The following is a 27,353-nucleotide window of genomic DNA, read 5'->3' as shown; positions in this document are numbered from 1 at the left end:
GTTTCGAGGGGGGTGATACCAGCAGGTCCCGCGGGAGTTTCGAGGGGAGGGGGGTGATACCAGCGGGTCCCGCGGGAGTTTCGAGGGGCAGGGGGTGATACCAGCAGGTCCCGTGGGAGTTTCGAGGGGAGGGGGGTGATACCAGCGGGTCCCGCGGGAGTTTCGAGGGAGGGGGGGGTGATACCAGCAGGTCCCGTGGGAGTTTCGAGGGGGGTGATACCAGCAGGTCCCGCGGGAGTTTCGAGGGCGGGGGGTGATACCAGCAGGTCCCGTGGGAGTTTCGAGGGGAGGGGGGGTGATACCAGCGGGTCCCGTGGGAGATTCGAGGGGAGGGGGGTGATACCAGCAGGTCCCGTGGGAGTTTCGAGGGGGGTGATACCAGCAGGTCCCGCGGGAGTTTCGAGGGGCGGAGGGTGATACCAGCAGGTCCCGTGGGAGTTTCGAGGGGCGGGGGGTGATACCAGCGGGTCCCGCGGGAGTTTCGAGGGGAGGGGGTGATACCAGCGGGTCCCGTGGGAGTTTCGAGGGGCGGGGGGTGATACCAGCGGGTCCGCGGGAGTTTCGAGGGGCGGGGGTGATACCAGCAGGTCCCGTGGGAGTTTCGAGGGGAGGGGGGGTGATACCAGCGGGTCCCGTGGGAGATTCGAGGGGAGGGGGGTGATACCAGCAGGTCCCGTGGAGTTTCGAGGGGGGTGATACAGCAGGTCCCGCGGGAGTTTCGAGGGGCGGAGGGTGATACCAGCAGGTCCCGTGGGAGTTTCGAGGGGCGGGGGGTGATACCAGCGGGTCCCGCGGGAGTTTCGAGGGGAGGGGGTGATACCAGCGGGTCCCGTGGGAGTTTCGAGGGGCGGGGGGGGTGATACCAGCGGGTCCCGCGGGAGTTTCGAGGGGAGGGGGTGATACCAGCAGGTCCTGTGGGAGTTTCGAGGGGCGGGAGGTGATACCAGCAGGTCCCGTGGGAGTTTCGAGGGGCGGGGGGTGATACCAGCAGGTCCCGCGGAAGTTTCGAGGGGAGGGGGGCGATACCAGTAGTCTCCACGACCGCTGCGTCTTGCTTCCCCCGGCAGCTGGACCGGGCGTCGGATTTCGAGGAGCGGCGGCTGATCCGCGCCGCCCTGCGAGAACTGCGCCAAAGGAAACGAGGTAGCTGAGAGCGGGCGATTCCCTGCTCCCGCCCCACCGGCTGTCTCTCTCCCTGGGGAAGGGGTCGGACCCCCCGGAAGGCCGGGGGGGCTCCGTGCCCTCCTGCCCCCCGTTAACGCCCCTCCCCGGCGCGTGCGTTTGCAGAGCAGCGGGACAAGGAGCGGGACCAGCGGCTGCAGGAGCTGAAGAGCCAGGCGGGTGCGGGAAAGGCCGGCCGGGCCACCGAGACCACCACCCGGCAGAGCGCCCAGTCGGCCGACGGCTCGGCCCGCCGCACCCTCACCCAAACCGAGCGCCTCGTGCACTCCAGTAAGGGGCGGGGCCTGAGCTGTGTCCCCCGGGCACGGGGCTGTCTCTCTCTCTCTGCCGCCGTCTTCTCTCCCCTCCCGGGCACGGGCTGTCTCTCTCTCTCTGCCGCCGTCTTCTCTCCCCTCCCGGGCACGGGGCTGTCTCTCTCTCTCTCTGCCGCCGTCTTCTCTCCCCTCCCGGGCACGGGGCTGTCTCTCTCTCTCTGCCACCGTCTTCTCTTCCGTCCCGGGCACGGGGCTGTCTCCTCTCTCTCTCTGCCGCCGTCTTCTCTCCCCTCCCGGGCACGGGGCTGTCTCTCTCTCTCTGTCGCCGTCTTCTCTCCCCTCCCGGGCCACGGGGCTGTCTCTCTCTCTCTGCCGCCGTCTTCTCTGCCCTCCCGGGCACGGGGCTGTCTCTCTCTCTCTGCCGCCGTCTTCTCTTCCGTCCCGGGCACGGGGCTGTCTCTCTCTCTGCCGCCGTCTTCTCTGCCCTCCCGGGCACGGGGCTGTCTCTCTCTCTCTGCCGCCGTCTTCTCTGCCCTCCCGGGCACGGGGCTGTCTCTCTCTCTCTGTCGCCGTCTTCTCTGCCCTCCCGGATACGGGGCTGTCTCTCTCTCTGTCGCCGTCTTCTCTGCCCTCCCGGGCACGGGGCTGTCTCTCTCTCTCTGCCGCTGTCTTCTCTTCCGTCCCGGGCACGGGGCTGTCTCTCTCTCTGTCGCTGTCTTCTCTGCCCTCCCGGGCACGGGGCTGTCTCTCTCTCTCTGCCGCCGTCTTCTCTTCCGTCCCGGGCACGGGGCTGTCTCTCTCTCTCTGTCGCTGTCTTCTCTGCCCTCCCGGGCACGGGGCTGTCTCTCTCTCTCTGTCGCCGTCTTCTCTGCCCTCCCGGGCACGGGGCTGTCTCTCTCTCTCTGCCGCCGTCTTCTCTTCCGTCCCGGGCACGGGGCTGTCTCTCTCTCTCTGCCGCCGTCTTCTCTTCCGTCCCGGGCACGGGGCTGTCTCTCTCTCTCTCTGCCGCCGTCTCCTCTGCCCTCCCGGGCACGGGGCTGTCTCTCTCTCTCTGCCGCCGTCTCCTCTGCCCTCCCGGGCACGGGGCTGTCTCTCTCTCTCTGCCGCCGTCTTCTCTCCCCTCCGGGCACGGGGCTGTCTCTCTCTCTCTCTGCCGCTGTCTTCTCTTCCGTCCCGGGCACGGGGCTGTCTCTCTCTCTCTCTGCCGCTGTCTTCTCTTCCGTCCCGGGCACGGGGCTGTCTCTCTCTCTCTGCCACCGTCTTCTCTCCCCTCCCGGGCACGGGGCTGTCTCTCTCTCTCTGCCACCGTCTTCTCTGCCCTCCCGGGCACGGGGCTGTCTCTCTCTCTGCCACCGTCTTCTCTGCCCTCCCGGGCACGGGGCTGTCTCTCTCTCTGCCGCCGTCTTCTCTGCCCTCCCGGGCACGGGGCTGTCTCTCTCTCTCTGCCGCCGTCTTCTCTCCCCTCCCGGGCACGGGGCTGTCTCTCTCTCTCTGCCGCCGTCTTCTCTTCCGTCCCGGGCACGGGCTGTCTCTCTCTCTCTGCCACCGTCTTCTCTTCCGTCCCGGGCACGGGGCTGTCTCTCTCTCTCTGCCACCGTCTTCTCTTCCGTCCCGGGCACGGGCTGTCTCTCTCTCTCTGCCGCCGTCTTCTCTTCTGTCCCGGGCACGGGGCTGTCTCCTCTCTCTCTCTGCCGCCGTCTTCTCTTCCGTCCCGGGCACGGGGCTGTCCCTCTCTCTCTGCCGCCGTCTTCTCTTCCGTCCCGGGCACGGGGCTGTCTCTCTCTCTCTGCTGCCGTCTTCTCTCCCCTCCCGGGCACGGGGCTGTCTCTCTCTCTGCCGCCGTCTTCTCTTCCGTCCCGGGCACGGGGCTGTCTCTCTCTCTCTGCCGCCGTCTTCTCTTCCGTCCCGGGCACGGGGCTGTCTCTCTCTGCCGCCGTCTTCTCTGCCCTCCCGGGCACGGGGCTGTCTCTCTCTCTCTGTCGCCGTCTTCTCTGCCCTCCCGAGCACGGGGCTGTCTCTCTCTCTGCCGCCGTCTTCTCTGCCCTCCCGGGCACGGGGCTGTCTCTCTCTCTGCCACCGTCTTCTCTGCCCTCCCGGGCACGGGGCTGTCTCTCTCTCTGTCGCCGTCTTCTCTGCCCTCCCGGGCACGGGGCTGTCTCTCTCTCTGCCACCGTCTTCTCTTCCGTCCCGGGCACGGGGCTGTCTCTCTCTCTCTGCCGCCGTCTTCTCTTCCGTCCCGGGCACGGGGCTGTCCCTCTCTCTCTGCCGCCGTCTTCTCTTCCGTCCCGGGCACGGGGCTGTCTCTCTCTCTCTGCCGCCGTCTTCTCTTCCGTCCCGGGCACGGGGCTGTCTCTCTCTCTCTCTGCCGCCGTCTTCTCTTCCGTCCCGGGCACGGGGCTGTCCCTCTCTCTCTGCCGCCGTCTTCTCTTCCGTCCCGGGCACGGGGCTGTCTCTCTCTCTCTGCCGCCGTCTTCTCTGCCCTCCCGGATACGGGGCTGTCTCTCTCTCTCTGCCGCCGTCTTCTCTTCCGTCCCGGGCACGGGGCTGTCTCTCTCTCTGTCGCCGTCTTCTCTGTCCTCCCAGATACGGGGCTGTCTCTCTCTCTCTGCCGCCGTCTTCTCTTCCGTCCCGGGCACGGGGCTGTCTCTCTCTCTGTCGCCGTCTTCTCTGTCCTCCCAGATACGGGGCTGTCTCTCTCTCTCTGCCGCCGTCTTCTCTGCCCTCCCGGGCACGGGGCTGTCTCTCTCTCTGCCACCGTCTTCTCTGCCCTCCCGGGCACGGGGCTGTCTCTCTCTCTGCCGCCGTCTTCTCTGCCCTCCCGGGCACGGGGCTGTCTCTCTCTCTCTGCCACCGTCTTCTCTTCCGTCCCGGGCACGGGGCTGTCTCTCTCTCTCTGCCGCCGTCTTCTCTTCCGTCCCGGGCACGGGGCTGTCTCTCTCTCTCTGCCGCCGTCTTCTCTGCCCTCCCGGATACGGGGCTGTCTCTCTCTGCCGCCGACTTCTCTGCCCTCCCGGATACGGGGCTGTCTCTCTCTCTGCCACCGTCTTCTCTGCCCTCCCGGGCACGGGGCTGTCTCTCTCTCTGCCACCGTCTTCTCTGCCCTCCCGGGCACGGGGCTGTCTCTCTCTCTCTGCCACCGTCTTCTCTGCCCTCCCGGGCACGGGGCTGTCTCTCTCTCTGCCACCGTCTTCTCTGCCCTCCCGGGCACGGGGCTGTCTCTCTCTCTGCCGCCGTCTTCTCTGCCCTCCCGGGCACGGGGCTGTCTCTCTCTCTCTGCCACCGTCTTCTCTTCCGTCCCGGGCACGGGGCTGTCTCTCTCTCTCTGCCGCCGTCTTCTCTTCCGTCCCGGGCACGGGGCTGTCTCTCTGCTGGCGTCTTCTCTACTCACCGCCCCGATCACAGGTCTGTCTCTCTGCTGGTATCTTCTCTGTCCCCTTCTCCCCCCCAGGCATGGGGCTGTCTCTCTCTGCCTCGCCTCCCCGCCCCCCTTGGCCACGGGGCTGTCTCTCTCTGCTGGTGTCTTTTCTGCCGTCTCCCAAGTCTTGGGGTCCTGCTCTTGGTGTCGGCTTCTGGGCTTCGTACCCCTCTCCCCCGCACTGCTGGTGCTTGGTTGCCCGGGCCTGGTGCTTGGTTGCCCGGGCTTCCTGCTGCCCAGGGGTCCCTGGATCCACCCACGGGAGGGCAAGAGGCCGCCACGGGGCCTGTCTCCCCACACGGCGCTGCCCTTCGGCTTGGGAGGTGCGGCTTGCTCCGTAGGACCAGGCCAGGCTGGAGCTCCTAGCAAGTACGCCCGACAGCCAGGCGGGCAGGGAGCTTGTGGGTCCGGAAGAGGCTTCCCATTGGTTGGCTGGAGCCAGCGGGGGGCGTGGCCAGGCCCAGTGCATTCTGGGACCCATCTCGCTCCACGGCGAGTGCCCCGCCTCACGCCCCGTCGGCTTCTCTTCCCCTTGCAGACGACGGCACCCAGACCTCCCGCCTGACAACGGTGGAGTCGAGCTACACCAAACGCTCGGAAAGTAAGGTCCCGCCCCTCCCCGCCCCCATTCTTCTGGGCCCGCTCCCTGCCCCCCATCTTCCTGGGCCAGGGTCGCCGAAATGGCCCCAGCTGGAAAGGGGCCCGAGGGCTCCACCCAGTGGGGGAGGTCTGTGAACTGTCTCCGCCCCCAGGGCCGGCCCCGCAGCTCCCATTGGCTAGCAGCCACGGCCAATGGGAGCTGTGGGGCCGCAGACCCACCTGGAGGGATGGGCCAATCCCTTCTAGGAGCCACCTGAGGTCAGCTCCGTCCACAGCCCTCACGCCGGGCCACTTCCTCAGAGCCCATACCTCCGTCTCCTGGAGCCCATACCTCCCCCTCCTTGCCCCATACCTCCCTCTCCTTGCCCCATACCTCCCCCTCCTGGAGCCCATACCTCCCTCTCCTTGCCCCACGCCCCCTCCTGGAGCCCATACCTCCCTCTCCTTGCCCCATACCTCCCTCTCCTGGAGCCCATACCTCCCCCTCCTGGAGCCCATACCTCCCTCTCCTTGCCCCATACCTCCCTCTCCTGGAGCCCATACCTCCCTCTCCTTGCCCTGTGCCTCCTCCTGGAGCCCATACCTCCCCCTCCTGGAGCCCATACCTCCCTCTCCTGGAGCCCATACCTCCCTCTCCTGGAGCCCATACCTCCCCCTCCTGGAGCCCATACCTCCCTCTCCTGGAGCCCATACCTCCCCCTCCTGGAGCCCATACCTCCCTCTCCTTGCCCCACGCCTCCTCCTGGAGCCCATACCTCCCTCTCCTGGAGCCCATACCTCCCTCTATTGGAGCCCATACCTCCCCCTCCTGGCCCCGTGCCCCCTCCTGGAGCCCATACCTCCCCCTCCTTGCCCCCATACCTCCCTCTCCTTGCCTCCCTCCCTACTCTCCCCGCCAGCGTCTTGAGTTTCCTTTTGCCCCCCCTGCAGATGGCAGCACCTTCGTCCAGACCAAGTCCTCCTACAGCTCCTCCTCCAAGAAGGTTGGCAGGTGAGTGCCCCCCCTGGTGCCCGCTTGAGGGTGCCCCGCAGATTCCCCCGCCCCCGATGGACGGTTCCCACCGCCCTGGGCTATGTTGGACAGCCAGGACCAGGCGGGGACCTGCGCCTCCTTGCTCCTCCTCTCCGGAGGGGTCGGCTGATCAAGGTCCTCGTTCCCCCCCCCCCCCAGCATCTTCGACCGGGAGGACGAGAGCAGCGGGCCGGAGCGGCGCCAGGCGGAGAAGAAGAAGGAGCTGTTGAGGGCCCAGAACCTGCCCAAGACTTCGACCAGCCAGGCGCGCAAGGCCATGATCGAGAAACTCGAGAAGGAGGGCGGGAGGTGAGGGCACCAGGCGAGGGGGCAGGGCTGGGAGGAGTGGGGGGGCGCGGGGCCGGCGACCAACGCGCCCTGTGTTGTGTGCCCCCCGCAGCCCCGCGAGCCCGGCCCTGTCGCGGGTGGCCGTGCAGCGCTCCTCCAGCTTCGGGGTGCCCAACGCCAACAGCATCAAGCAGATGTTGCTGGACTGGTGCCGCGTGAAGACCCGCGGCTATGAGGTCAGTGCCTGCCCCCCGGCCCTCTTCTCCTGGGCCCACTCCCTGCCCCCCATCTTCCGGGACCAGGGTGGCCCCAGCCGGAAAGGGCCGCGAGGGCTCCGCCCAGCGGGGGAGGTCCGTGAACTGCCTCCGTCCCCAGGGCCGGCCCCGCAGCTCCCATTGGCTATCAGCCACGGCCAATGGGAGCTGTGGGGCCGTAGACCCATCTGGAGGGATGGGCCAATCCCTTCTAGGAGCCACCTGAGGTCAGCTCCGTCCACAGCCCTCACGCCGGGCCACTTCCCCGGAGCCCATACCTCCCTCTCCTTGCCCCATGCCTCCTCCTGGAGCCCATACCTCCCTCTCCTTGCCCCATGCCTCCTCCTGGAGCCCATACCTCTCTCTCCTTGCCCCGTGCCCCTTCCTGGAGCCCATACCTCCCTCTCCTTGCCCCATGCCCATTCCTGGAGCCCATACCTCCCTCTCCTTGCTCCATGCCTCCTCCTGGAGCCCATACCTCCCTCTCCTTGCCCCATACCTCCCTCTCCTGGAGCCCATACCTCTCTCTCCTTGCCCCGTGCCTCCTCCTGGAGCCCATACCTCCCTCTCCTTGCCCCGTGCCCCTTCCTGGAGCCCATACCTCCCTCTCCTTGCCCCATGCCCATTCCTGGAGCCCATACCTCCCTCTCCTTGCCCCATACCTCCTCCTGGAGCCCATACCTCCCTCTCCTTGCCCCGTGCCTCCTCCTGGAGCCCATACCTCTCTCTCCTTGCCCCGTGCCCCTTCCTGGAGCCCATACCTCTCTCTCCTTGCCCCGTGCCTCCTCCTGGAGCCCATACCTCCCTCTCCTTGCCCCGTGCCCCTTCCTGGAGCCCATACCTCTCTCTCCTTGCCCCGTGCCCCTTCCTGGAGCCCATACCTCCCTCTCCTTGCCCCGTGCCCCTTCCTGGAGCCCATACCTCCCTCTCCTTGCCCCATGCCCATTCCTGGAGCCCATACCTCCCTCTCCTTGCCCCGTGCCTCCTCCTGGAGCCCATACCTCCCTCTCCTTGCCCCATGCCCATTCCTGGAGCCCATACCTCCCTCTCCTTGCCCCATGCCTCCTCCTGGAGCCCATACCTCTCTCTTTGTGCCCCATGCCTCCTCCTAGAGCCCATACCTCCCTCTCCTTGCCCCGTGCCCCTTCCTGGAGCCCATACCTCCCTCTCCTGGAGCCCATACCTCCCTCTCCTGGAGCCCATACCTCCTACTCCAACTGTGACCCTTTCATCCCCCTCGCCCCGCCCGATGGAAATGAGCAAACCTGGATTGGGGGGAGCCAGCAACCGGAAGGAGGGGGATGGAGTGAGAAGGGGAGGGTCTTGGGGGGCAGCGGCAGGGAAGGGGGCACTTTTGGAGGCAAAGGTGTCCTGAGGAGGAAGCTGGCTGCCCTGCGCCCCCGCCTGACTCGGCCTCCCCCACCCCAGCACGTGGACATCCAGAACTTCTCCTCCAGCTGGAGCGACGGCATGGCCTTCTGCGCCCTGGTGCACAACTTCTTCCCCGAGGCCTTCGACTACGCCCAGCTGTCGCCCCAGGACCGCCGGCGCAACTTCGAGGTGGCCTTCTCCTCGGCCGAGTACGTCCCCCTCCCCGGGGCGTGGGAGCCGGGGCGTGGGAGCCGGGGCGTGGGAGCCGGGCCGCCGCCAGTGCCCCCGGGGCTGCCTCTGAGCACTAACCCTGGGCGCACGGAGCCCCTCTTCCCGCCGCTGGCCCCTCTTCTAACCGCTTGAGCGCTGGAGCGACGCCTGCCCTGGCCGAGGCCCCGCCAGCTGTCTGGGGCGTGGGGCGGGGACGGGACGGCGGGCGGGGGCCCCGTGGCCGGGAGGCGCGGTCCTGGGGGCTGAGTCCCAGCCCATAGGCTGGGGGGGGCTCCTGCAGCTTCCGGAGCTGCCCTTCGGCTTGTGGGGCTCTGAGACGCGGGAGGGGGTTTGGCCGGGAATCAGCTCTCGTCATCCCTCTGTCTGTCCTCTCACCCGTCCTTCTGTCCTTCCCTCCGTCCGTCGGTCCGTCCTCTCACCCGTCCTTCCGTCCCTCCCTCCGTCCGTCCTCTCACCCGTCCTTCTGTCCTTCCCTCCGTCCATCCTCCCGTCCCTCCGTCCGTCCGTCCGTCCTCTCACCCATCCTTCCGTCCCTCCCTCCGTCCGTCCTCTCACCCGTCCTTCTGTCCTTCCCTCCGTCCGTCCCTCCTCTCACCCGTCCTTCCGTCCTTCCCTCCGTCCGTCCCTCCTCTCACCCGTCCTTCTGTCCTTCCCTCCGTCCGTCCCTCCTCTCACCCGTCCTTCCGTCCTTCCCTCCGTCCGTCCCTCCTCTCACCCGTCCTTCCGTCCCTCCCTCCGTCCGTCCTCTCACCCGTCCTTCTGTCCTTCCCTCCGTCCGTCCCTCCTCTCACCCGTCCTTCCGTCCCTCCCTCCGTCCGTCCTCTCACCCGTCCTTCTGTCCTTCCCTCCGTCCGTCCCTCCTCTCACCCGTCCTTCCGTCCTTCCCTCCGTCCGTCCCTCCTCTCACCCGTCCTTCTGTCCTTCCCTCCGTCCGTCCCTCCTCTCACCCGTCCTTCCGTCCTTCCCTCCGTCCGTCCCTCCTCTCACCCGTCCTTCCGTCCTTCCCTCCGTCCCTCCCTCCTCTCACCCGTCCTTCCGTCCTTCCCTCCGTCCGTCCCTCCTCTCACCTGTCCTTCCGTCCTTCCCTCCGTCCGTCCCTCCTCTCACCCGTCCTTCCGTCCTTCCCTCCGTCCGTCCCTCCTCTCACCCGTCCTTCCGTCCTTCCCTCCGTCCGTCCCTCCTCTCACCCGTCCTTCCGTCCTTCCCTCCGTCCGTCCCTCCTCTCACCCGTCCTTCTGTCCTTCCCTCCGTCCGTCCTCTCACCCGTCCGTCTGTCCCTCCCTCCGTCCGTCCCTCCTCTCACCCGTCCTTCCGTCCTTCCCTCCGTCCGTCCCTCCTCTCACCCGTCCTTCTGTCCCTCCCTCCGTCCGTCCTCTCACCCGTCCTTCTGTCCTTCCCTCCGTCCGTCCCTCCTCTCACCCGTCCTTCCGTCCTTCCCTCCGTCCGTCCCTCCTCTCACCCGTCCTTCCGTCCTTCCCTCCGTCCGTCCCTCCTCTCACCCGTCCTTCCGTCCTTCCCTCCGTCCGTCCCTCCTCTCACCCGTCCTTCTGTCCTTCCCTCCGTCCGTCCTCTCACCCGTCCGTCTGTCCCTCCCTCCGTCCGTCCCTCCTCTCACCCATCCTTCTGTCCCTCCCTCCGTCCGTCCCTCCTCTCACCCGTCCTTCCGTCCTTCCCTCCGTCCGTCCCTCCTCTCACCCGTCCTTCTGTCCTTCCCTCCGTCCGTCCCTCCTCTCACCCGTCCTTCTGTCCCTCCCTCCGTCCGTCCTCTCACCCGTCCTTCTGTCCCTCTGTCCGTCCGTCCTCTCACCCGTCCTTCCGTCTGTCCGTCCTCTCACCCGTCCTTCTGTCCTTCCCTCCGTCCGTCCTCCTCTCACCCGTCCTTCTGTCCTTCCCTCCCTCTGTCCCTCCTCTCACCCGTCCTTCCGTCCTTCCCTCCGTCCGTCCTCCTCTCACCCGTCCTTCTGTCCTTCCCTCCGTCCGTCCCTCCTCTCACCCGTCCTTCTGTCCTTCCCTCCGTCCGTCCTCCTCTCACCCGTCCTTCCGTCCCTCCGTCCGTCCTCTCACCCGTCCTTCCGTCCCTCCGTCCGTCCGTCCTCTCACCTGTCCTTCTGTCCCTCCCTCCGTCCGTCCTCTCACCCGTCCTTCTGTCCCTCTGTCCGTCCGTCCTCTCACCCGTCCTTCCGTCTGTCCGTCCTCTCACCCGTCCTTCTGTCCTTTCCTCCGTCCGTCCTCGCCCACCCATCATTCCGTCCTCGCTCACCCGTCCGTCCTTCCATCTGTCTGTCCTCTCGCCCACCCGTCCCTCCAGCTCCCCATCCCTCTGTCTTCACGTCCGTTCCTCCATCCATCCTCATACCCACCCACCCATCCATCCATTTCTCCATCCATCCTCACGCCCACCTCTCCTTCCATCTCCTCATGTACCCATGCGTCCCGTCACCCACCCATCCCTCCCTCCCTCCATCCCTCATCCGTCCCCACACCCATCCCTCCACCCGGCCCGTCAACAGCGGGCTGCCCCAGGCCGTGCAACGACAGACTCGTTCCTCCCGTGAGTCCACGGGATGGGGACTCCCTGCGGTTCCCCTGGCTCGTGCAGGCCGCCCTGCCTGGGAAGACGTCTGGGATCAGGAGGCCCCCGCCAGACCGTGGTTGCTAGGCCCCACATCTCCAAGCTACCATGACTAGGGGCAGTCTTCAGTTGCCTTTTGCCTTCCCGGGGAGCGGTGTGCGTACCAGGAGAGCTATTCATCCCTCCAGCCTGGAAGCCAGGTGGCTTTTCCCCTTCCCCTCCCACCCCCCGATTCCAAGCGGGGCCCGGCTATATACCCAGCTATATAGCTTGGTCCGCTCTGGAATTCATCCCTCAACCACTGGTTGGCGCCGAACTCACCTCACGTCCCTTTTCTCCTCTCTCGCTCCGGCCTTCCGCTCCGGCTTCCTCACGCCTGGATCTCACGCTCCCACCCCCTCCGGCTCTGCTTGTGTCCCCCAATTTCTGGCCCGTTTCACACTCCCGGTAGGGCAGGTTCCCCTGGGAACGGATCCCCCTTTCTTCTCGCTTGCACCCCCTCCCCAGAGCATGAAGGAACTGGAGTGTTTTGTTCCGGGGGAATGTGAATTGGATTGATACGTTTCTCTTCTCTCTCTTTCTCCCCCCCCGCCCCGTCCTCCCCTTCCCCGACTGGGCTGTGGTCACTTGCTACCCCCTTCCCCCCTCCCGCCTCCGCCCCCCAGGAAGCACACAGACTGTCCGCAGTTGCTGGACGTGGAGGACATGGTCCGGATGCGCGAGCCCGATTGGAAGTGTGTGTACACATACATTCAGGAGTTCTATCGCTGCTTGGTCCAGCAGGGGCTGGTCAAAACCAAAAAGGCGTAGCCCAATTCCACCCCGATGGTGAGAATCCTTCCTTGCGAGCGAGCGCCCGCCCGGGCCGAGCCCTACGGGGCAGACGTGAGGGCAGGGGGCCGGTGCCCCTAACGTGGCAGTCCTCAGCGTGGTGCCCGAGGGCGCTATGGTGCCTGCTGGGCCGTTTCTGGGTGCCGGCCCCGGGCGTGTGGCGTACGGGTGTCCCCAACCCCAGGCGCGCAGCAGAGCAGCAAGGCTGGCTCCGGGCGTGCGACGTATGGGTGTCCCCAACCCTGGGCGCGCAGCACAGCAGCGAGGCTGGCTCCGGGCGTGTGACGTATGGGTGTCCCCAACCCTGGGCGCGCAGCACAGCAGCGAGGCTGGCTCCGGGCGTGTGACGTATGGGTGTCCCCAACCCTGGGCGCGCAGCACAGCAGCGAGGCTGGCTCCGGGCGTGTGACGTATGGGTGTCCCCAACCCTGGGCGCGCAGCACAGCAGCGAGGCTGGCTCCGGGCGTGCGGCGTACGGGTGTCCCCAACCCCGGGCGCGCAACACAGCAGCGAGGCTGGCTCCGGGCGTGTGGCGTATGGGTGTCCCCAACCCCGGGCGCGCAGCACAGCAGCGAGGCTGGCTCCGGGCGTGTGGCGTATGGGTGTCCCCAACCCCGGGCGCGTAGCACAGCAGAGGCGCCGGCCTCGGGCGTGCGGCGTATGGGTGGCGCCGGCACTGGGCGTGTGTGCAGCTCCGCCCCCGGGCGTATGGGTGGCCCCGCTGCCCGGGCGCCCGGCACGTGAGTGACCCCACCCCCGGGCGCCCGGCAGCCCCAAAAGTTTGGGGACCACCGCCCTAACGGATTTCCCTTCCCCGGCTCGGCCAAGGGCCACGCAGGTGGCTGCTCCAATTTTACGGCCCCAAAGCTGGCAGCGTGGGGACCCCCCGAACCCGAAATCTGGCAGAGTCAGCCCCCCCGGCCCCAAAGCTGGCAGAGTAGCCTCCCCCCTCTCCCGGCCCCTGGCTGTTTGCTCAGCCTCTCCGTGCTTTGCTGGCTCCCGGGGAGATCAGGCGTGATGCGCTCGCGTTCTCCACCAAGATGCCTCCTTCTCATATATGGACAGGAGCCGGCTGCCTGGAAAGTGTGACTCAAGGCACGCGGCTCCCTGTCCGTGTTTGGGCTCGTGGGGGGACCCACGGCCGGCTCGGTTATGTCTTTATAAGGGCAGGGATTGTCTCTGGAGGCTGCCTCGGTGTTTCTGTCATGAACCCGGCCAGGGCTGCTTTTCCGAAGGTGCGGCCGGGCCCTGCTGTTTCCCTGCCGGTGGGGGGCATCTGGGGGCAGGAGGGAGCGTGCATCCTTTCATGTTCTCACACTCAAACTCGAAGAGTCGTGCATGGCTCGGGGTGCATGCTGGGAACCGTGGCCCTGGCATGCGGTGTGCCCCTGGACCCCTAGTGCCTCAGTTTCCCTACCTGCACAGCTGGGAGGAGTGCCTTGGCTGGGAGCTGGGGGAGGGGGAGAGGCACCCTGCGGCCAGCAGGAGGCGCTGCCCCGCCTCTGGGAGAGGAGTCGGGCCGGGGCCCACCATCCTGTGGGTGTCCTGCCCTGGGGCAGCATGAGCTAGACCTGCGTTGGCTCCCTCTGGGCCCATGTATCACCCTCCGCTCTGCTCTGGGGTGCAGTGGGGGGAGAGGCCTCTTCCCCAGCCGCAGGCCAGGCCCCACGCAGCAGCCGGTTTCAAAGAGATGGACGTTTTTCTACACGGGCCACTTGGTTAACCTGCGGAACTCCTCGCCAGAGGATGCAGGGAAGATCAGGGTTTTAGCAGGGTTCCAAAAAAGAGCGAGAGGCATTCATGGAGGCTGGAGTCTACATCTCCTCCTACCCCCCGGGCCTTCACCCCTCCTGAAACGTGGAGTCCCCTCTTGTATCCTGGACCCTGCCCTCAACTTGTCGCCCCCTGCTGTAGCCTGAATCCGGTGGTCCCCCTGTTGTGCCCCAAACCCCAGACTCCCAGCTGTCTTGCACTATTTGCAACCTTGGCTGTGGCCGTGTAGCGTAGGCCATCATGCTTAGGTCATAGCTCCCCTCCAGCCTGCGCCCTGCCCCCCTGCCCCCCAGCATATGTGGAGGGACGTGACTAAGGAAAAATGATTGGCGTGTTCCCATCACACCCAGGGCCACTCGAGGAAATGACTAGGCCAGAGGTTTCAAAGAAAGGAAACGTTTTTTCTTCGCGAGGCGCGCTGTCAACCTGTGGAACTCCTCGCCGGAGGATGGTGGGAAGGCAAGAACTAGGGGGAGGGGGTGACCAAATGAAGAGGTAGCAGGTTGAAAACAAACCAAAGGAAATTTTTCGTCACTTGGCGCGCTGTTAACCTGTGGAACTCCTCGCTGGAGGGTGTTGGGAAGGCAAGAACTAGGAGGGGGTGTCACCAATTGAAGAGGTAGCAGGTTGAAAACCAACCAAAGGAAGTTTTTCGTCACTTAGGGCGCTGTCAACCTGTGGAACTCCTCGCCGGAGGATGTTGGGAAGGCAAGAACTAGGGGGAGGGGAGGTCACCAAACGACTAGGTAGCAGGAAAAGAAACCAAAGGATGTTTTTCGTCACTTGGGGCGCTGTTAACCTGTGGAACTCCTCGCCGGAGGATGTCGGGAAGGCAAGAACTAGGGGGAGGGGAGGTCACCAAATGACTAGGTAGCAGGAAAAGAAACCAAAGGATGTTTTTCGTCACTTGGGGCGCTGTCAACCTGTGGAACTCCTCGCCGGAGGATGTTGGGAAGGCAAGAACTAGGGGGAGGGGAGGTCACCAAACGACTAGGTAGCAGGAAAAGAAACCAAAGGATGTTTTTCGTCACTTGGGGCGCTGTTAACCTGTGGAACTCCTCGCCGGAGGATGTTGGGACGACCTGGATTTTAACAGGGCTCCAAAAAAGAGCTAGGCACATTCGTGGGGGAACAGGGCCATTCAAATATGGGGATATTTCTATCTTGGGAGGTCCAGGCCAGTCGTCCCCCGTCACGGGGGGGGGGGGATGAAGTCCCATCCCTCCTGAGAGATTTGCCCTAGATCTCTGTTAAGGATTGAGCTCCCAACCCTGCGTTGAAGAGGCCAGTGCTTTAACCATTGAGCTACCCCTCCTTGCCGTGGCTCACGGTGATTGGCCAGGACAGGTAGGGCTGGCCGCCCTAGCCCGTTTGCCGGAGGCTGGAAATGGATCACAGGGCGGGATTGCTTGATTCCCTGGTCTGTTTGCTCCCTCTGGGGCACCTTCTTTGTCACTTGGTGCCCTGTTAACCTGTGGAACTCCTTGCCGGAGGAGGGTGGGGAGGCAAGAACTAGGGGGAGGAGGGTCCCCAAATGAATAGGTAGCAGGGAAAGAAACCAAAGGATGTTTTTTGTCACTTGGGGCGCTGTTAACCTGTGGAACTCCTCGCCGGAGGATGTTAGGAAGGCAAGAAGCAGGAGGGGGGGGGTTAGATGGACCTATGGTCCGACCCGTTCTACCCGCTCGACTGTATGTCAAAGCCCAGCCTCCTAGCGTGGCTTAGGAACTACAGCTCCCAGCATGCACTGCAGCAGCGCTGCCCAATCGGGCAGCGGCAGGCTGGGAGTTGTAGTCTCCACCAGCCTGGCCGGGTGCAGGGCCTTCCTGGGGCACCCCAAAAACGAGGCAGCCTTGGCAGGGCACTCTTGTCCCCGGGGGGGAAGGGGCTTGTGGGGCCCAGCCCCACTGGTTACTGAGGGGGTGGGTGACGGGCCCTGGGGGCCCCATTGAGGTGGGCGTGGAGAGGGGCACCCAGGACACAAGGTGTGGAGGGATGATCGTGCCGGGGGGGGGGGATATGGGCACAGGCTGAGGGTGCCAGGTGGGGGGGCCCAGCGTGGCTCAGCCATAGGGTGAGCCCCATAGCGGGGTGGTCAGGCCCTGGTGCAAATATCTGAGCACCCGCCCCACGTTGGGCACCATAGCCTGGGGGTGCACGGAGAGGCCTGGGGGGGGGGGCCCTGAGCAGTTGGGGGGGCTGCTCCGGTGGCGAGCAGGGGGTCCGGCAGCCCCGACCCATTGCCCTCCCCCCCCCCCCCCAGGATGCTGGCGGACTGCGTGCCCCTGGTGGAGGTGGAAGACATGATGATCATGGGCAAGCGGCCGGATTCGAAATGCGTCTTCACCTACGTGCAGTCGCTCTACAACCACCTGCGGCGCCACGAGCTGCGCCTGCGCCAGAGCAAGCGCTAAGGGGCCCGCCCCACGGCTCCCTCCCGCCGGGGCTGGGGGGCCCAGGAGGCACCGCCCGCCCCAAAGGCCCCGGGCGAGGCTGAAAGACTGGCTCTGCACTGGCTGTTCATGCTGCGAGCGCCCCACACCGGCGCCTCTGCCCCACGGCGGGCGGAGCCCTGGCCTGCCCCCCACCCAGCTTGGGGCTCAGCCCCTCCCCCCTGCGCTTTTTAGAGTCGCTGGTTAAGTTATTTGCTGTAAGGAGTCGGGTTTGTGTTGGGCAAGGCCACAAGGCTGGGCGGGCTGAGGCCCCGCCCCGTCTGGCCCAGGCCCCGCCCCGTCTGGCTGGCTGGTCTAGCTGTGGCCCTGTCTGGCCCAGGCTCCGCCCCATCTGGCTGTCTGGCCCATGCTCTGCCCTGTCTGGCTGTATGGGCAAGGCCCTGTCTGTCCCAGGCTCCACCCCGTCTGGCCCAGGCCCCGCCCCATCTGTCTGTGTGGGCAAGGCCCTGTCTGGGCTAGGCCCCGCCCCGTCTGGCTGTCTGGCCCAGGCCCCGCCCCGTCTGGCTGTCTGGCCCAGGCCCCGCCCCGTCTGGCCCAGGCCCCGCCCCGTCTGGCCCAAGCCCCGCCCCATCTGGCTGTATGAGCAAAGCCCTATCTGATCTAGCTGTGGCCCTGTCTGGCTAGCTGGTTGAGGCGCTGTCTGGCCCAGGCCCCGCCCCGTCTGGCCCAGGCCCCGCCCCTTCTGGCTGTCTGGCCCAGGCTCCACCCCGTCTGGCTGTATGGGCAAGGCCCTGTCTGCGCTAGGCCCCACCCCATCTGGCTGTCTGGCCCAGGCCCCGCCCCGTCTGGCCCAGGCCCCGCCCCATCTGGCTGTCTGGCCCAGGCTCCACCCCGTCTGGCTGTATGGGCAAGGCCCTGTCTGCGCTAGGCCCCACCCCATCTGGCTGTCTGGCCCAGGCCCCGCACCGTCTGGCCCAGGCCCCGCCCCATCTGGCTGTCTGGCCCAGGCTCCACCCCATCTGGCTGTGTGGCCCAGGCCCCGCCCCATCTGGCTGTCTGGGCTAGGCCCCGCCCCCTCTGTCTGTGGTCGTGTCCATCTTGGCTGTAGCCACTGCTATGCTGCTGGGTTTGCGGCCACCCATGGGGCCCCCAGCTTGGGCAGCTGGTGTCCGGATTATGTGGGGCAGAGGGGGGGCCCTGCCCTGCCCTCTTGCTTGTAGCCTTCTCCCTCCCTGCCCGGCGTTGGGCCCACACACAGCGACAGCCCCCCCCTTGGCACACTGCTGCCTGCTGCTGGCTCACCCCCCCACCTCCCCCTCCCGGGACCCCCCCTCCCCGTCAGTTAGGGGGAGCCGGACTGGAACCCGGTGAAGAGGCCGGCTCCGGGGGACAGATCCTACCCCACGGAGCAGCCCCCCCAGGGCCTGGCCCCCTCCTCCCCCGTGTCCCCCGGGCCCTTTGCACGCCGTGCCACGAGCCTAGTGAGCAGGTCCCTGTGGCCACGTGCATGAACGTGTCTCACCACCATCCGGCCAATAAACGTTGTGATCGACCGGTTGTGGGTCCTTTTTGTGGGGCAGGGCTGGGCCCTTCCAACCCCTCCCCCCGCCCCCCAGCTGCTCTCCCCCCCCCCCAGTGGATTCATGGCTCTACCCCGTCCCCCACCTGGCTCCTGTAAGGAGGATCGCTATGGGGTGGGGGCTTCGGGACCACCCTAGGGGGCCTTCCGCCTGCCCCATTGGTGGGCCTGGTGGTAGCTCCTGCCCCACGGGGAAGCAGAATTGGGGGTGCCCCATTGGCTGTGGAAAGCCGTGCCCCCCCCATGTGGGGCTCAGCTACCCCCCCCTTCGTGGCAGACCCCGAGTCCGGCTCTTCTGTAGGACTCAACCTAGGCACCACTAAACAGGGGCTGGCCCCTAAGGGCCACAGGTCCCGGGGCCCAAAGGAGGTGGGGGGGGGGGCTCCCTAGCTCCCAGTTAAGGCACTCCTCCCGGCTGTGCAGGTAGGGAAACTGAGGCACTAGGGGTCCAAGGGCACTCCCGCCGACTCCTGGAAGTGACCAGCCTGGCCCTCCAGGTGGCTCCACCCACGGCCTTCAGGCCCCACCTCTGCCTCTCCCATTGGCCGCAACGGCCAGCCAATGGGCACCGCGGCGGCGGCCGCCCCCTGCTGGCTGCTCCAGGAGGGACACCCATCAAAATCGCCCATCGCCGCATGCCGAGTCCGGAGGGCTGCCTCCCCACCCCCAGGAAGGGGCCCGATCCGACAGGGAAGACGACACACCGCAGCATGGGGGGCTGAAGGCGGCTTTACTCCTGCTCCGGACCCACACCCTGGGACCGTGCCCCCCAGCGTGCCACCCCCCCCCCCCCCGGGACTCCCCACATCCGCCCTCAGCACGTAAGACTTTCTGCCGAGGGTTTCATTCGGTCCCGGCGGGTAGGGGGCGGCCGTACCCGCTACAGATCGGGGTGGTCCCGGCCGGGGGGCGGCGGGCCCGGGTCCTGCTCCGGCGCGGGCGAAAACCCGGCCGGGGCGAGCTGGAACGGCTCCGGCACCGGGGCCTCGGGCGCCTCCTTGCGGTAGAAACCCAGCTCCTGCAGCAGCCGGTTAATCTCCTGCCGGCTCATGTCGCTCAGAGGAATTCGCTGCAACGAGAGGGGGGAGAGCCGTGGGGGTCTGCCCTCCAGGGCCGGGCGTGGGCGTCCCATCCGGGCCACCGTAGGCCTCAGGGCTCCGGTTTGGCCGGGCACCTATGGGTGGGCCTGGCTTCCAAAGGGTGGCGGTAAACCAGCGGGCAAAATACGGCCCACCGGGCTATTGGAACCGGCCCCGGGGGCGGAGCCAGCTCAGGGCCCGCCCCCACGCTGCCCCGCCCCCAGACCAATCGAGATCCGGGGACGGGGGGAGGAGCCTGTGAAGTCATTGGCCCTCTCCCTGCCGGAACCGCGGGCCGTTTGTGATAGCGAACGATGTCGTGAACGGGGGGCCCAGAGGGATCCGCCCCTTTCCTCTGAGGCCACGCCCCTTTTCATCCGGAGGCCCCGCCCCTTTAATCAGGAGGCCACGCCCCTTCTAGGAACGGAACCAGCCCACGCCTGCCTATCAAAAATCATGAAGTGCGCCCCCCCCCCCGAAAAATAATTGCCCACCCCATGGGGACAAGCAGCCAATGGCTTCTCCCCCCACCCAGCTCCCTCCCCATAGCGCCCCCTACTGGGCACGGCCAGGGTGGAGCAGCCACGGGACCCCCCCCCCCAGTACGTACTCCAGGTGCCCCCTACTGGGAACAGCCAGGGTGGAGCAGCCAGGGGATCCCCCCCCCCATACGTACTCCTGGCCCTGCTCCCCATAGCGCCCCCTACTGGGCACGGCCAGGGTGGAGCAGCCAGGGGACCCCCCCCCCGTACGTACTCCTGGCCCTGCTCCCCATAGCGCCCCCTACTGGGCACGGCCAGGGTGGACCAGCCAGGGGACCCCCCCCCCCGTACGTACTCCTGGCCCTGCTCCCCATAGCGCCCCCTACTGGGCACGGCCAGGGTGGACCAGCCAGGGGACCACCCCCCGTACGTACTCCAGGCCCTGCTCCCCATAGCGCCCCCTACTGGGCACGGCCAGGGTGGAGCAGCCAGGGGATCCCCCCCCGTACGTACTCCTGGCCCTGCTCCCCATAGCGCCCCCTACTGGGCACGGCCAGGGTGGAGCAGCCAGGGGATCCCCCCCCGTACGTACTCCTGGCCCTGCTCCCCATAGCGCCCCCTACTGGGCATGGCCAGGGTGGAGCAGCCAGGGGACCCCCCCCGGTACGTACTCCTGGCCCTGCTCCCCATAGCGCCCCCTACTGGGCACAGCCAGGGTGGACCAGCCAGGGGACCCCCCCCCCCGTACGTACTCCTGGCCCTGCTCCCCATAGCGCCCCCTACTGGGCACGGCCAGGGTGGACCAGCCAGGGGATCCCCCCCCCCCGTACGTACTCCTGGCCCTGCTCCCCATAGCGCCCCCTGCTGGGCACGGCCAGGGTGGACCAGCCAGGGGACCCCCCCCCCCGTACGTACTCCTGGCCCTGCTCCCCATAGCGCCCCCTACTGGGCACGGCCAGGGTGGACCAGCCAGGGGATCCCCCCCCCGTACGTACTCCTGGCCCTGCTCCCCATAGCGCCCCCTGCTGGGCACGGCCAGGGTGGACCAGCCAGGAGACCCCCCCTCCCCGCCAAGTATTGCACAGCGCCCCCTGCTGTCCCGGGCCGGGATCACAGCGCCTCCCCGCACCCAGCTCGTACCTCGAGTTCCTCGTAGCGGCCGTTCAGCAGCACGAGTTCAGGGTCGGCTCCCGGCAGGTGTTTCATGACCAGGTTGTGGCTGGAAGGGGGAATTAAGGAGCCTGGCCATGGGGGGCAGGGAGGCTCCCCGGGGCTGGGGGGCAAGAACGCCCGACCCCCACCCCACCTCGGCCGGCCCGGCAAAGGATACTACAGAGGGAGGTCCTCGGTGACGAAGGCCTTCACCTGGAAAGGAGCAGACTGTGAGCAGCACCCGAATGCTCCCCCCCCCCCCCGCCGCAGAGCCCCCCCAGGCCTGCCCCCCACAACGGGAGGGGGCTGGGCAGAATTCGGTGAGCCTGCCACTCACCTCCTTCAAGCGGTTCAGCCATCATCCGCCGCACGTCTGTGGGGCAGAAAGAGCAGCGTGAGCGACGCCTCCAGCCCCACTGCCGTCTCCAGCCCCCCCCCCGCCTCCTCGCCCGCCGCAGGATCGCCCTCCAAGCCACCTTCCCCCCCTCCCCATCCTCCGCTCGGAGCCCTTCCCGGACCCGCCTGGGCCCCTCTGATCGCCCCGTCGGTCATGCGCGTCGAGGGCAAGTTGCCGGGGGACCCCACAAGTCTCCAACCCACCCGTCCTCTCCTCCCTCGGGCAGCTGGCCTCCCCTTCCTGCCTCACACCGGTCTTCATCCCAGAAGAACGGCCGGACGGGGTCAGACCAAAGGTCCATCTAGCCCAGTAGCCTGTCTGCCGACAGCGGCCCAGAAGGGGTGCACCGAAGACAAGGATCAAGTGATTTGTCTCCTGCCATCCCTCTCCTGCAGCAAGGAGTTCCACTGGTTGTGCACGGGGGCGCCGAAAAACCCACTATCCCTACCCCTCTGTCCTCCATGAATTTTTCTAGCTCTGTCCGGAGCCCCGTTCAAAGCCTGATCGTCCCCCACATCCTGCAGCAAGGAGTTCCGCTGGTTGTGCACGGGGCGCCGAAAAAACACCCTTTTGTTTGGGTTCGGCCTATTCACGTCATTGGCTGATGCCTAGTTCTTAGGTGAGGGGAACACGTTTCCTTGGGCCACTTTCTCCTGGACGCGGAGATGCCAAATCAAGCATTTTCGTCTCATCCGCATGGCCGTTCTTGTCTCGTGCCATCCTTCTCCCGCCTCTGACAAACAGAGGCCAGGGACCCCATTTCTATCCCCTGGCTAGTCGCCTTTGATGGACGTAACCCCTGTGAAATGATCCAGCTTCTCTTTCAACTCTGCTATAGTCCTAGCCTCCTCCGGCGAGGAGTTCCACAGGTTAACAACACGCTGTGCGACGAAGAACTTCCTTTTATTCGTTTTAAACCTGCTCCCCGTTCATTTCCTTTGGTGTCCTCTAGTTCTTCTATTTAGGGAATTTATAAATCACTTTTCTTTATTCACCCTCCCCACACCACTCCTGATTTTACAGACCTCGATCCTATCCCCCCTCCGTCTCCTCTTTCCAAGCCGAGAAGTCCCGTCTCTTTAATCTCTCCTCATACAGGACCCGTTCCCAACCCCGAATCATTTTAGTCGCCTTTCTCGGAACCTTTTTCTAATGCCAGTATCTCTTTTTTGACAGGAGACCACATCTGGACACAGTATTCCAGATGTGGGCGCGCCGTGGTTCTATATACGGGCAATACGATATTCTCCATCTTGTGCTTGATCCCTTTTTTAACGATCCCTCACATCCGGTTGGCTTTTTGGATGGCCGCTGCCCACGCCGGGGACGTCTCCAGAGAACTATTCACGATGACTCCAAGATCTCTTTCCTGATGAGTCGTAGCTAAATTAGCTCCCATCATATTGTACGTAGAGTTGGGGTTATTTTTCCCCCATGTGCGTTACTTTCCATGTCTCCCCATTCAATTTCGTTTGCCGTTTGTTGCCCAAACGCTCAGTTTGGCGAGATCTTGTCGACGCTCTTCCAGTCTGCTTTGGTCTTAACTACCTTGAGTTTAGTATCGTCTGCAAACTTTGCCCCGTCTCTGTTTACCCCTTTCTCCAGATCGTTTACGAATACGTTGAATAGGATTGGTCCTAAGACTGACCCGTGGAGAACACCACTAGTTCCCCCTCTCCAGTCTGAAAACTGACCATTTATCCCTACCCTTTGTCTTTTAACCAGTTTTCAGACCCACAATTTTTGTCTACCATTGCAACACATTCGTTTAAACAACGTCATCGTCACTGGGCAGGCGTTGAGATTTTGGGGAGTAAAAAGGACAAAAATAAGCGGTAAAACATCCAACACAAATTCAGCGTTCTCCAAATGTCAGCGGTGTTCACGTTCCCCGAGACTGGCTCTCGACTATCGCGAAGGGACGTGAACCTCTGGTTGAGAAACACTGCTCAAAAAAAAATAAAAAAGGAGGCGTCCTACAAGAAGCAGACAAATAAAAGTGCCGTAAGAGTGCCGGATTAGAAAGGCCCAGGTACAAAACGGAGTGGAGACCGAAACGGCAACAAGCAAGCATTCTACAAATATATTAGAAGCAAGAGGAGGAGCAAGGACATGGTAGGTCCTTTGATGATTGGAGAAGAAGCTAGGGGCTTCAACTGCAGGAAGGGGGAGTTGAGGATGGACGTTTCGGAAAAACTTCCCGACTATTCAGGGTGGTGAAACACTGGACTATGTTGCCGAGGGAGGTTGTGGAATCTCCATCGCTGGAGATATCGAAGAGCAGGTTGGGTAGACATCTACTAGGGATGGGGTTGGTTCTGCCGGGAGGGCAGGGGATGGGACTTGATGAACTCTCAAGGTCTCTTCCTGTTCTAGGATTCTGTAGACATCTACCAGGGATGGTCTAATGGGCTTGGTCCTGCCGGGAGGGCGGAGGATGGGACTTGATGACCTCTCAAGGTCTCTTCCTGTTCTCGGATTCTGTAGACATCTACCAGGGATGGTCTAATGGGGCTTGGTCCTGCCGGGAGGGCGGGGGATGGGACTTGATGACCTCTCAAGGTCTCTTCCTGTTCTAGGATTCCGTAGACATCTACCAGGGATGGTCTAATGGGGCTTGGTCCTGCCGGGAGGGCGGGGGATGGGACTTGATGACCTCTCAAGGTCTCTTCCTGTTCTAGGATTCAGTAGACATCTACCAGGGATGATCTAATGGGGCTCGGTCCTGCCGGGAGGGCGGGGGATGGGACTTGATGACCTCTCAAGATCCCTTCCACTTCTATGATTCTGTAGACATCTACCAGGGATGGTCTAATGGGGCTTGGTCCTGCCGTGAGGGCGGGGGATGGACTTGATGACCTCTCAAGGTCTCTTCCTGTTCTAGGATTCAGTAGACATCTACCAGGATGATCTAATGGGGCTCGGTCCTGCCGGGAGGGCGGGGGATGGGACTTGATGACCTCTCAAGGTCTCTTCCTGTTCTAGGATTCAGTAGACATCTACCAGGGATGATCTAATGGGACTCGGTCCTGCCGGGAGGGCGGGGGATGGGACTTGATGACCTCTCAAGATCCCTTCCACTTCTATGATTCTGTAGACATCTACCAGGGATGGTCTAGTTGGGGCTGGATCCTGCGTGAGGCGGGGGATGGGACTTGATGACCTCTCAAGGTCTCTTCCTGTTCTAGGATTCTGTAGACATCTACCAGGGATGGTCTAGTTGGGGCTGGATCTGCCGTGAGGGCGGGGGATGGACTTGATGACCTCTCAAGGTCTCTTCCTGTTCTAGGATTCTGTAGACATCTACCAGGGATGGTCTAGATGGGGCTGGGTCCTGCCGGGAGGGCGGGGGACTGAACTCGATGACCTCACGAGGTCCCTTCCTGTTCTAGGATTCCAAAGCGAGGTCATCAGCGACGAATGCCTGGTTGCCATGGTAACGCCACATGCCTCCGGTTGTCCTGGCAACGGGCCACGTTCACGGTTTCCAGGGGAACGCGCAGGGAGGCTCCGCCCCCTCCCTCGCCCAAAGTTTGGGAGTGGATCCCGGCTAGGCTGGGCCCGTCCCCACTGTCCCCCAGGGGGGTTTGCTTGCACCCCAGCGGCCCTGCTGCTCGTGGGGAAAGGGGACCCAGCCCCCTGGCTTCCCCCCACACCCCCCAGGCCTGGCTTTGCTGTTCAGTACCAGGGACTGGAGGCAGGAGTCCCCTCCCCCTCCCCGCCCCATAGCAACCTCCCTGCCCCAAACTCGACTCCTCAGGTTGCAAGCACCACTCAGCGCTGCCCATATGTGTTGGGGGGAGAGGTGGGACGAAGGCCCCCCCACGGCCTGTGCCCCTCCGCTGGACTCTACCCCCCCATGAGGCAAGCCCCCCACGGCCCGTGCCCCTCCCCAGTGCTCTGCCCCTGATCCCCAAGCCCCCCACGGCCCGTGCCCCTCCCCAGCGCTCTGCCCCCCGATCCCCAAGCCCCCCACGGCCCGTGCCCCTCCCCGGCGCTCTGCCCCCGATCCCCAAGCCCCCCACGGCCCGTGCCCCTCCCAGCGCTCTGCCCCCCGATCCCCAAGCCCCCCACGGCCCGTGCCCCTCCCCGGCGCTCTGCCCCCGATCCCCAAGCCCCCCACGGCCCGTGCCCCTCCCCAGCGCTCTGCCCCCCGATCCCCAAGCCCCCCACGGCCCGTGCCCCTCCCCAGCGCTCTGCCCCCCGATCCCCAACCCCCCATGGCCCGTGCCCCTCCCCAGCGCTCTGCCCCCCGATCCCCCAACCCCCCATGGCCCGTGCCCCTCCCAGCGCTCTGCCCCCCAATCTCCAAGCCCCCCCACGGCCCGTGCCCTCCCCAGCGCTCTGCCCCCCAATCTCCAAGCCCCCCACGGCCCCGTGCCCCTCCCCAGCGCTCTGCCCCCCAATCTCCAAGCCCCCCACGGCCCGTGCCCCCTCCCCGGCGCTCTGCCCCCCCTTCCCCAAGCCCCCCACAGCCTGTGCCCCTCCCCGGCGCTCTGCCCTCTGTTCCCCAAGCCCCCCACGGCCCGTGCCCCTCCCCAGTGCTCTGCCCCCCGATCCCCATCCCCCCACGGCCCGTGCCCCTCCCCAGCGCTCTGCCCCCCCTTCCCCAAGCCCCCCACAGCCCGTGCCCCTCCCAGCGCTCTGCCCCCCAATCTCCAAGCCCCCACGGCCCCTGCCCCTCCCCAGCGCTCTGCCCCCCAATCTCCAAGCCCCCCACGGCCCGTGCCCCTCCCCAGCGCTCTGCCCCCCAATCCCCAAGCCCCCCACGGCCCGTGCCCCTCCCCAGCGCTCTGCCCCCCAATCTCCAAGCCCCCCACGGCCCGTGCCCCTCCCCAGCGCTCTGCCCCCCAATCTCCAGCCCCCCACGGCCCCTGCCCCTCCCCAGCGCTCTGCCCCCCAATCTCCAATCCCCCCACGGCCCGTGCCCCTCCCCAGTGCTCTGCCCCCCAATCTCCAAGCCCCCCACGGCCCGTGCCCCTCCCCAGCGCTCTGCCCCCCCTTCCCCAAGCCCCCCACGGCCCGTGCCCCTCCCCAGCGCTCTGCCCCCCGTTCCCCAAGCCCCCCACGGCCCGTGCCCCTCCCCAGCGCTCTGCCCCCCAATCTCCAAGCCCCCCATGGCCCGTGCCCCTCCCCAGCGCTCTGCCCCCCAATCTCCAAGCCCCCATGGCCCGTGCCCCTCCCCAGCGCTCTGCCCCCCAATCCCCAAGCCCCCCACGGCCCGTGCCCCTCCCCAGCGCTCTGCCCCCCAATCTCCAAGCCCCCCATGGCCCGTGCCCCTCCCCAGCGCTCTGCCCCCCAATCTCCAAGCCCCCCATGGCCCGTGCCCCTCCCCAGCGCTCTGCCCCCCAATCCCAAGCCCCCCATGGCCCGTGCCCCTCCCCAGCGCTCTGCCCCCCAATCTCCAAGCCCCCCATGGCCCGTGCCCCTCCCCAGCGCTCTGCCCCCCAATCTCCAAGCCCCCCACGGCCCGTGCCCCTCCCAGCGCTCTGCCCCCCAATCTCCAAGCCCCCCATGGCCCGTGCCCCTCCCCAGCGCTCTGCCCCCCAATCCCCAAGCCCCCCACGGCCCGTGCCCCTCCCCAGCGCTCTGCCCCCAATCTCCAAGCCCCCCATGGCCCGTGCCCTCCCCCAGCGCTCTGCCCCCCAATCTCCAAGCCCCCCATGGCCCGTGCCCCCTCCCCAGCGCTCTGCCCCCCAATCTCCAAGCCCCCCATGGCCCGTGCCCCTCCCCAGCGCTCTGCCCCCCAATCCCCAAGCCCCCCATGGCCCGTGCCCCTCCCCAGCGCTCTGCCCCCCAATCTCCAAGCCCCCCATGGCCCGTGCCCCTCCCCAGCGCTCTGCCCCCAATCTCCAAGCCCCCCACGGCCCGTGCCCCTCCCAGCGCTCTGCCCCCCAATCTCCAAGCCCCCCATGGCCCGTGCCCCTCCCCAGCGCTCTGCCCCCCGATCCCCAAGCCCCCCACGGCCCGTGCCCCTCCCCAGCGCTCTGCCCCCCGATCCCCAAGCCCCCCACGGCCCGTGCCCCTCCCAGCGCTCTGCCCCCCGATCCCCAAGCCCCCCACGGCCCGTGCCCCTCCCCAGCGCTCTGCCCCCCAATCCCCAAGCCCCCCACGGCCCGTGCCCCTCCCCAGCGCTCTGCCCCCCAATCCCCAAGCCCCCACGGCCCGTGCCCCTCCCAGCGCTCTGCCCCCCCGTTCCCAGTCCCCTCCCCCCCCCCTTTACCTCCACTTTTCCCCGCGCCAGCCCCGGAGGTCTCGGCCGGTCCGGCCCGGGGGCGCGCAGCGGCGCCAGCAGCGCAGCCAAGAGCAGCAGCCGGCGGCTCATCGGAGCGGGCCGGGGCCGCTGCCACGTCGGTGGGAGGCGGAGGGCGCCGCTGCGCCCCTCCCCGTGGCGCCGCGCCCGGCCCCTCCCCGTGGCCTCGCGCCCGGCGCGAGCTCACTCCGGAGTGACCGCGTTGACACGGGCCGGCCAATCCCACGTGGAAACT

General features: G+C 66.3%; 2 protein-coding genes across 2 annotated transcripts in view; one reads left to right on the top strand and one right to left on the bottom strand.

The window, feature by feature from the left end:
* LOC142825192 (smoothelin-like) overlaps positions 1–11,999 on the top strand; it is a 28,985-nt gene extending 16,986 nt beyond the window's left edge. The window contains 8 exon segments of the mRNA XM_075917014.1: positions 1,068–1,143; positions 1,288–1,452; positions 5,390–5,452; positions 6,382–6,442; positions 6,623–6,772; positions 6,864–6,987; positions 8,434–8,585; positions 11,845–11,999. Of these exon segments, the coding sequence (XP_075773129.1) occupies positions 1,068–1,143; positions 1,288–1,452; positions 5,390–5,452; positions 6,382–6,442; positions 6,623–6,772; positions 6,864–6,987; positions 8,434–8,585; positions 11,845–11,989 (936 nt within the window). The 3' untranslated portion in view covers positions 11,990–11,999.
* Positions 12,000–18,466: 6,467 nt separating this feature from the next.
* On the bottom strand, positions 18,467–27,248 carry LOC142825194 (selenoprotein M-like). Its single transcript, XM_075917054.1, has 5 exons — positions 27,089–27,248; positions 20,806–20,841; positions 20,647–20,681; positions 20,457–20,535; positions 18,467–18,824 (listed from the first exon to the last, which is right to left on the bottom strand). The coding sequence occupies exons 1-5, from the start codon at positions 27,188–27,190 to the stop codon at positions 18,636–18,638; spliced, it is 441 nt and encodes a 146-aa protein (XP_075773169.1). The 5' UTR covers positions 27,191–27,248; the 3' UTR covers positions 18,467–18,635.
* Positions 27,249–27,353: the final 105 nt, after the last annotated feature.

The sequence above is a fragment of the Pelodiscus sinensis genome, unplaced genomic scaffold (genome assembly GCF_049634645.1).
Source record: "Pelodiscus sinensis isolate JC-2024 unplaced genomic scaffold, ASM4963464v1 ctg67, whole genome shotgun sequence".
NCBI classification, from domain to species: Eukaryota; Metazoa; Chordata; order Testudines; family Trionychidae; genus Pelodiscus; species Pelodiscus sinensis.
This window is presented reverse-complemented; position numbering and strand designations above follow the sequence as displayed.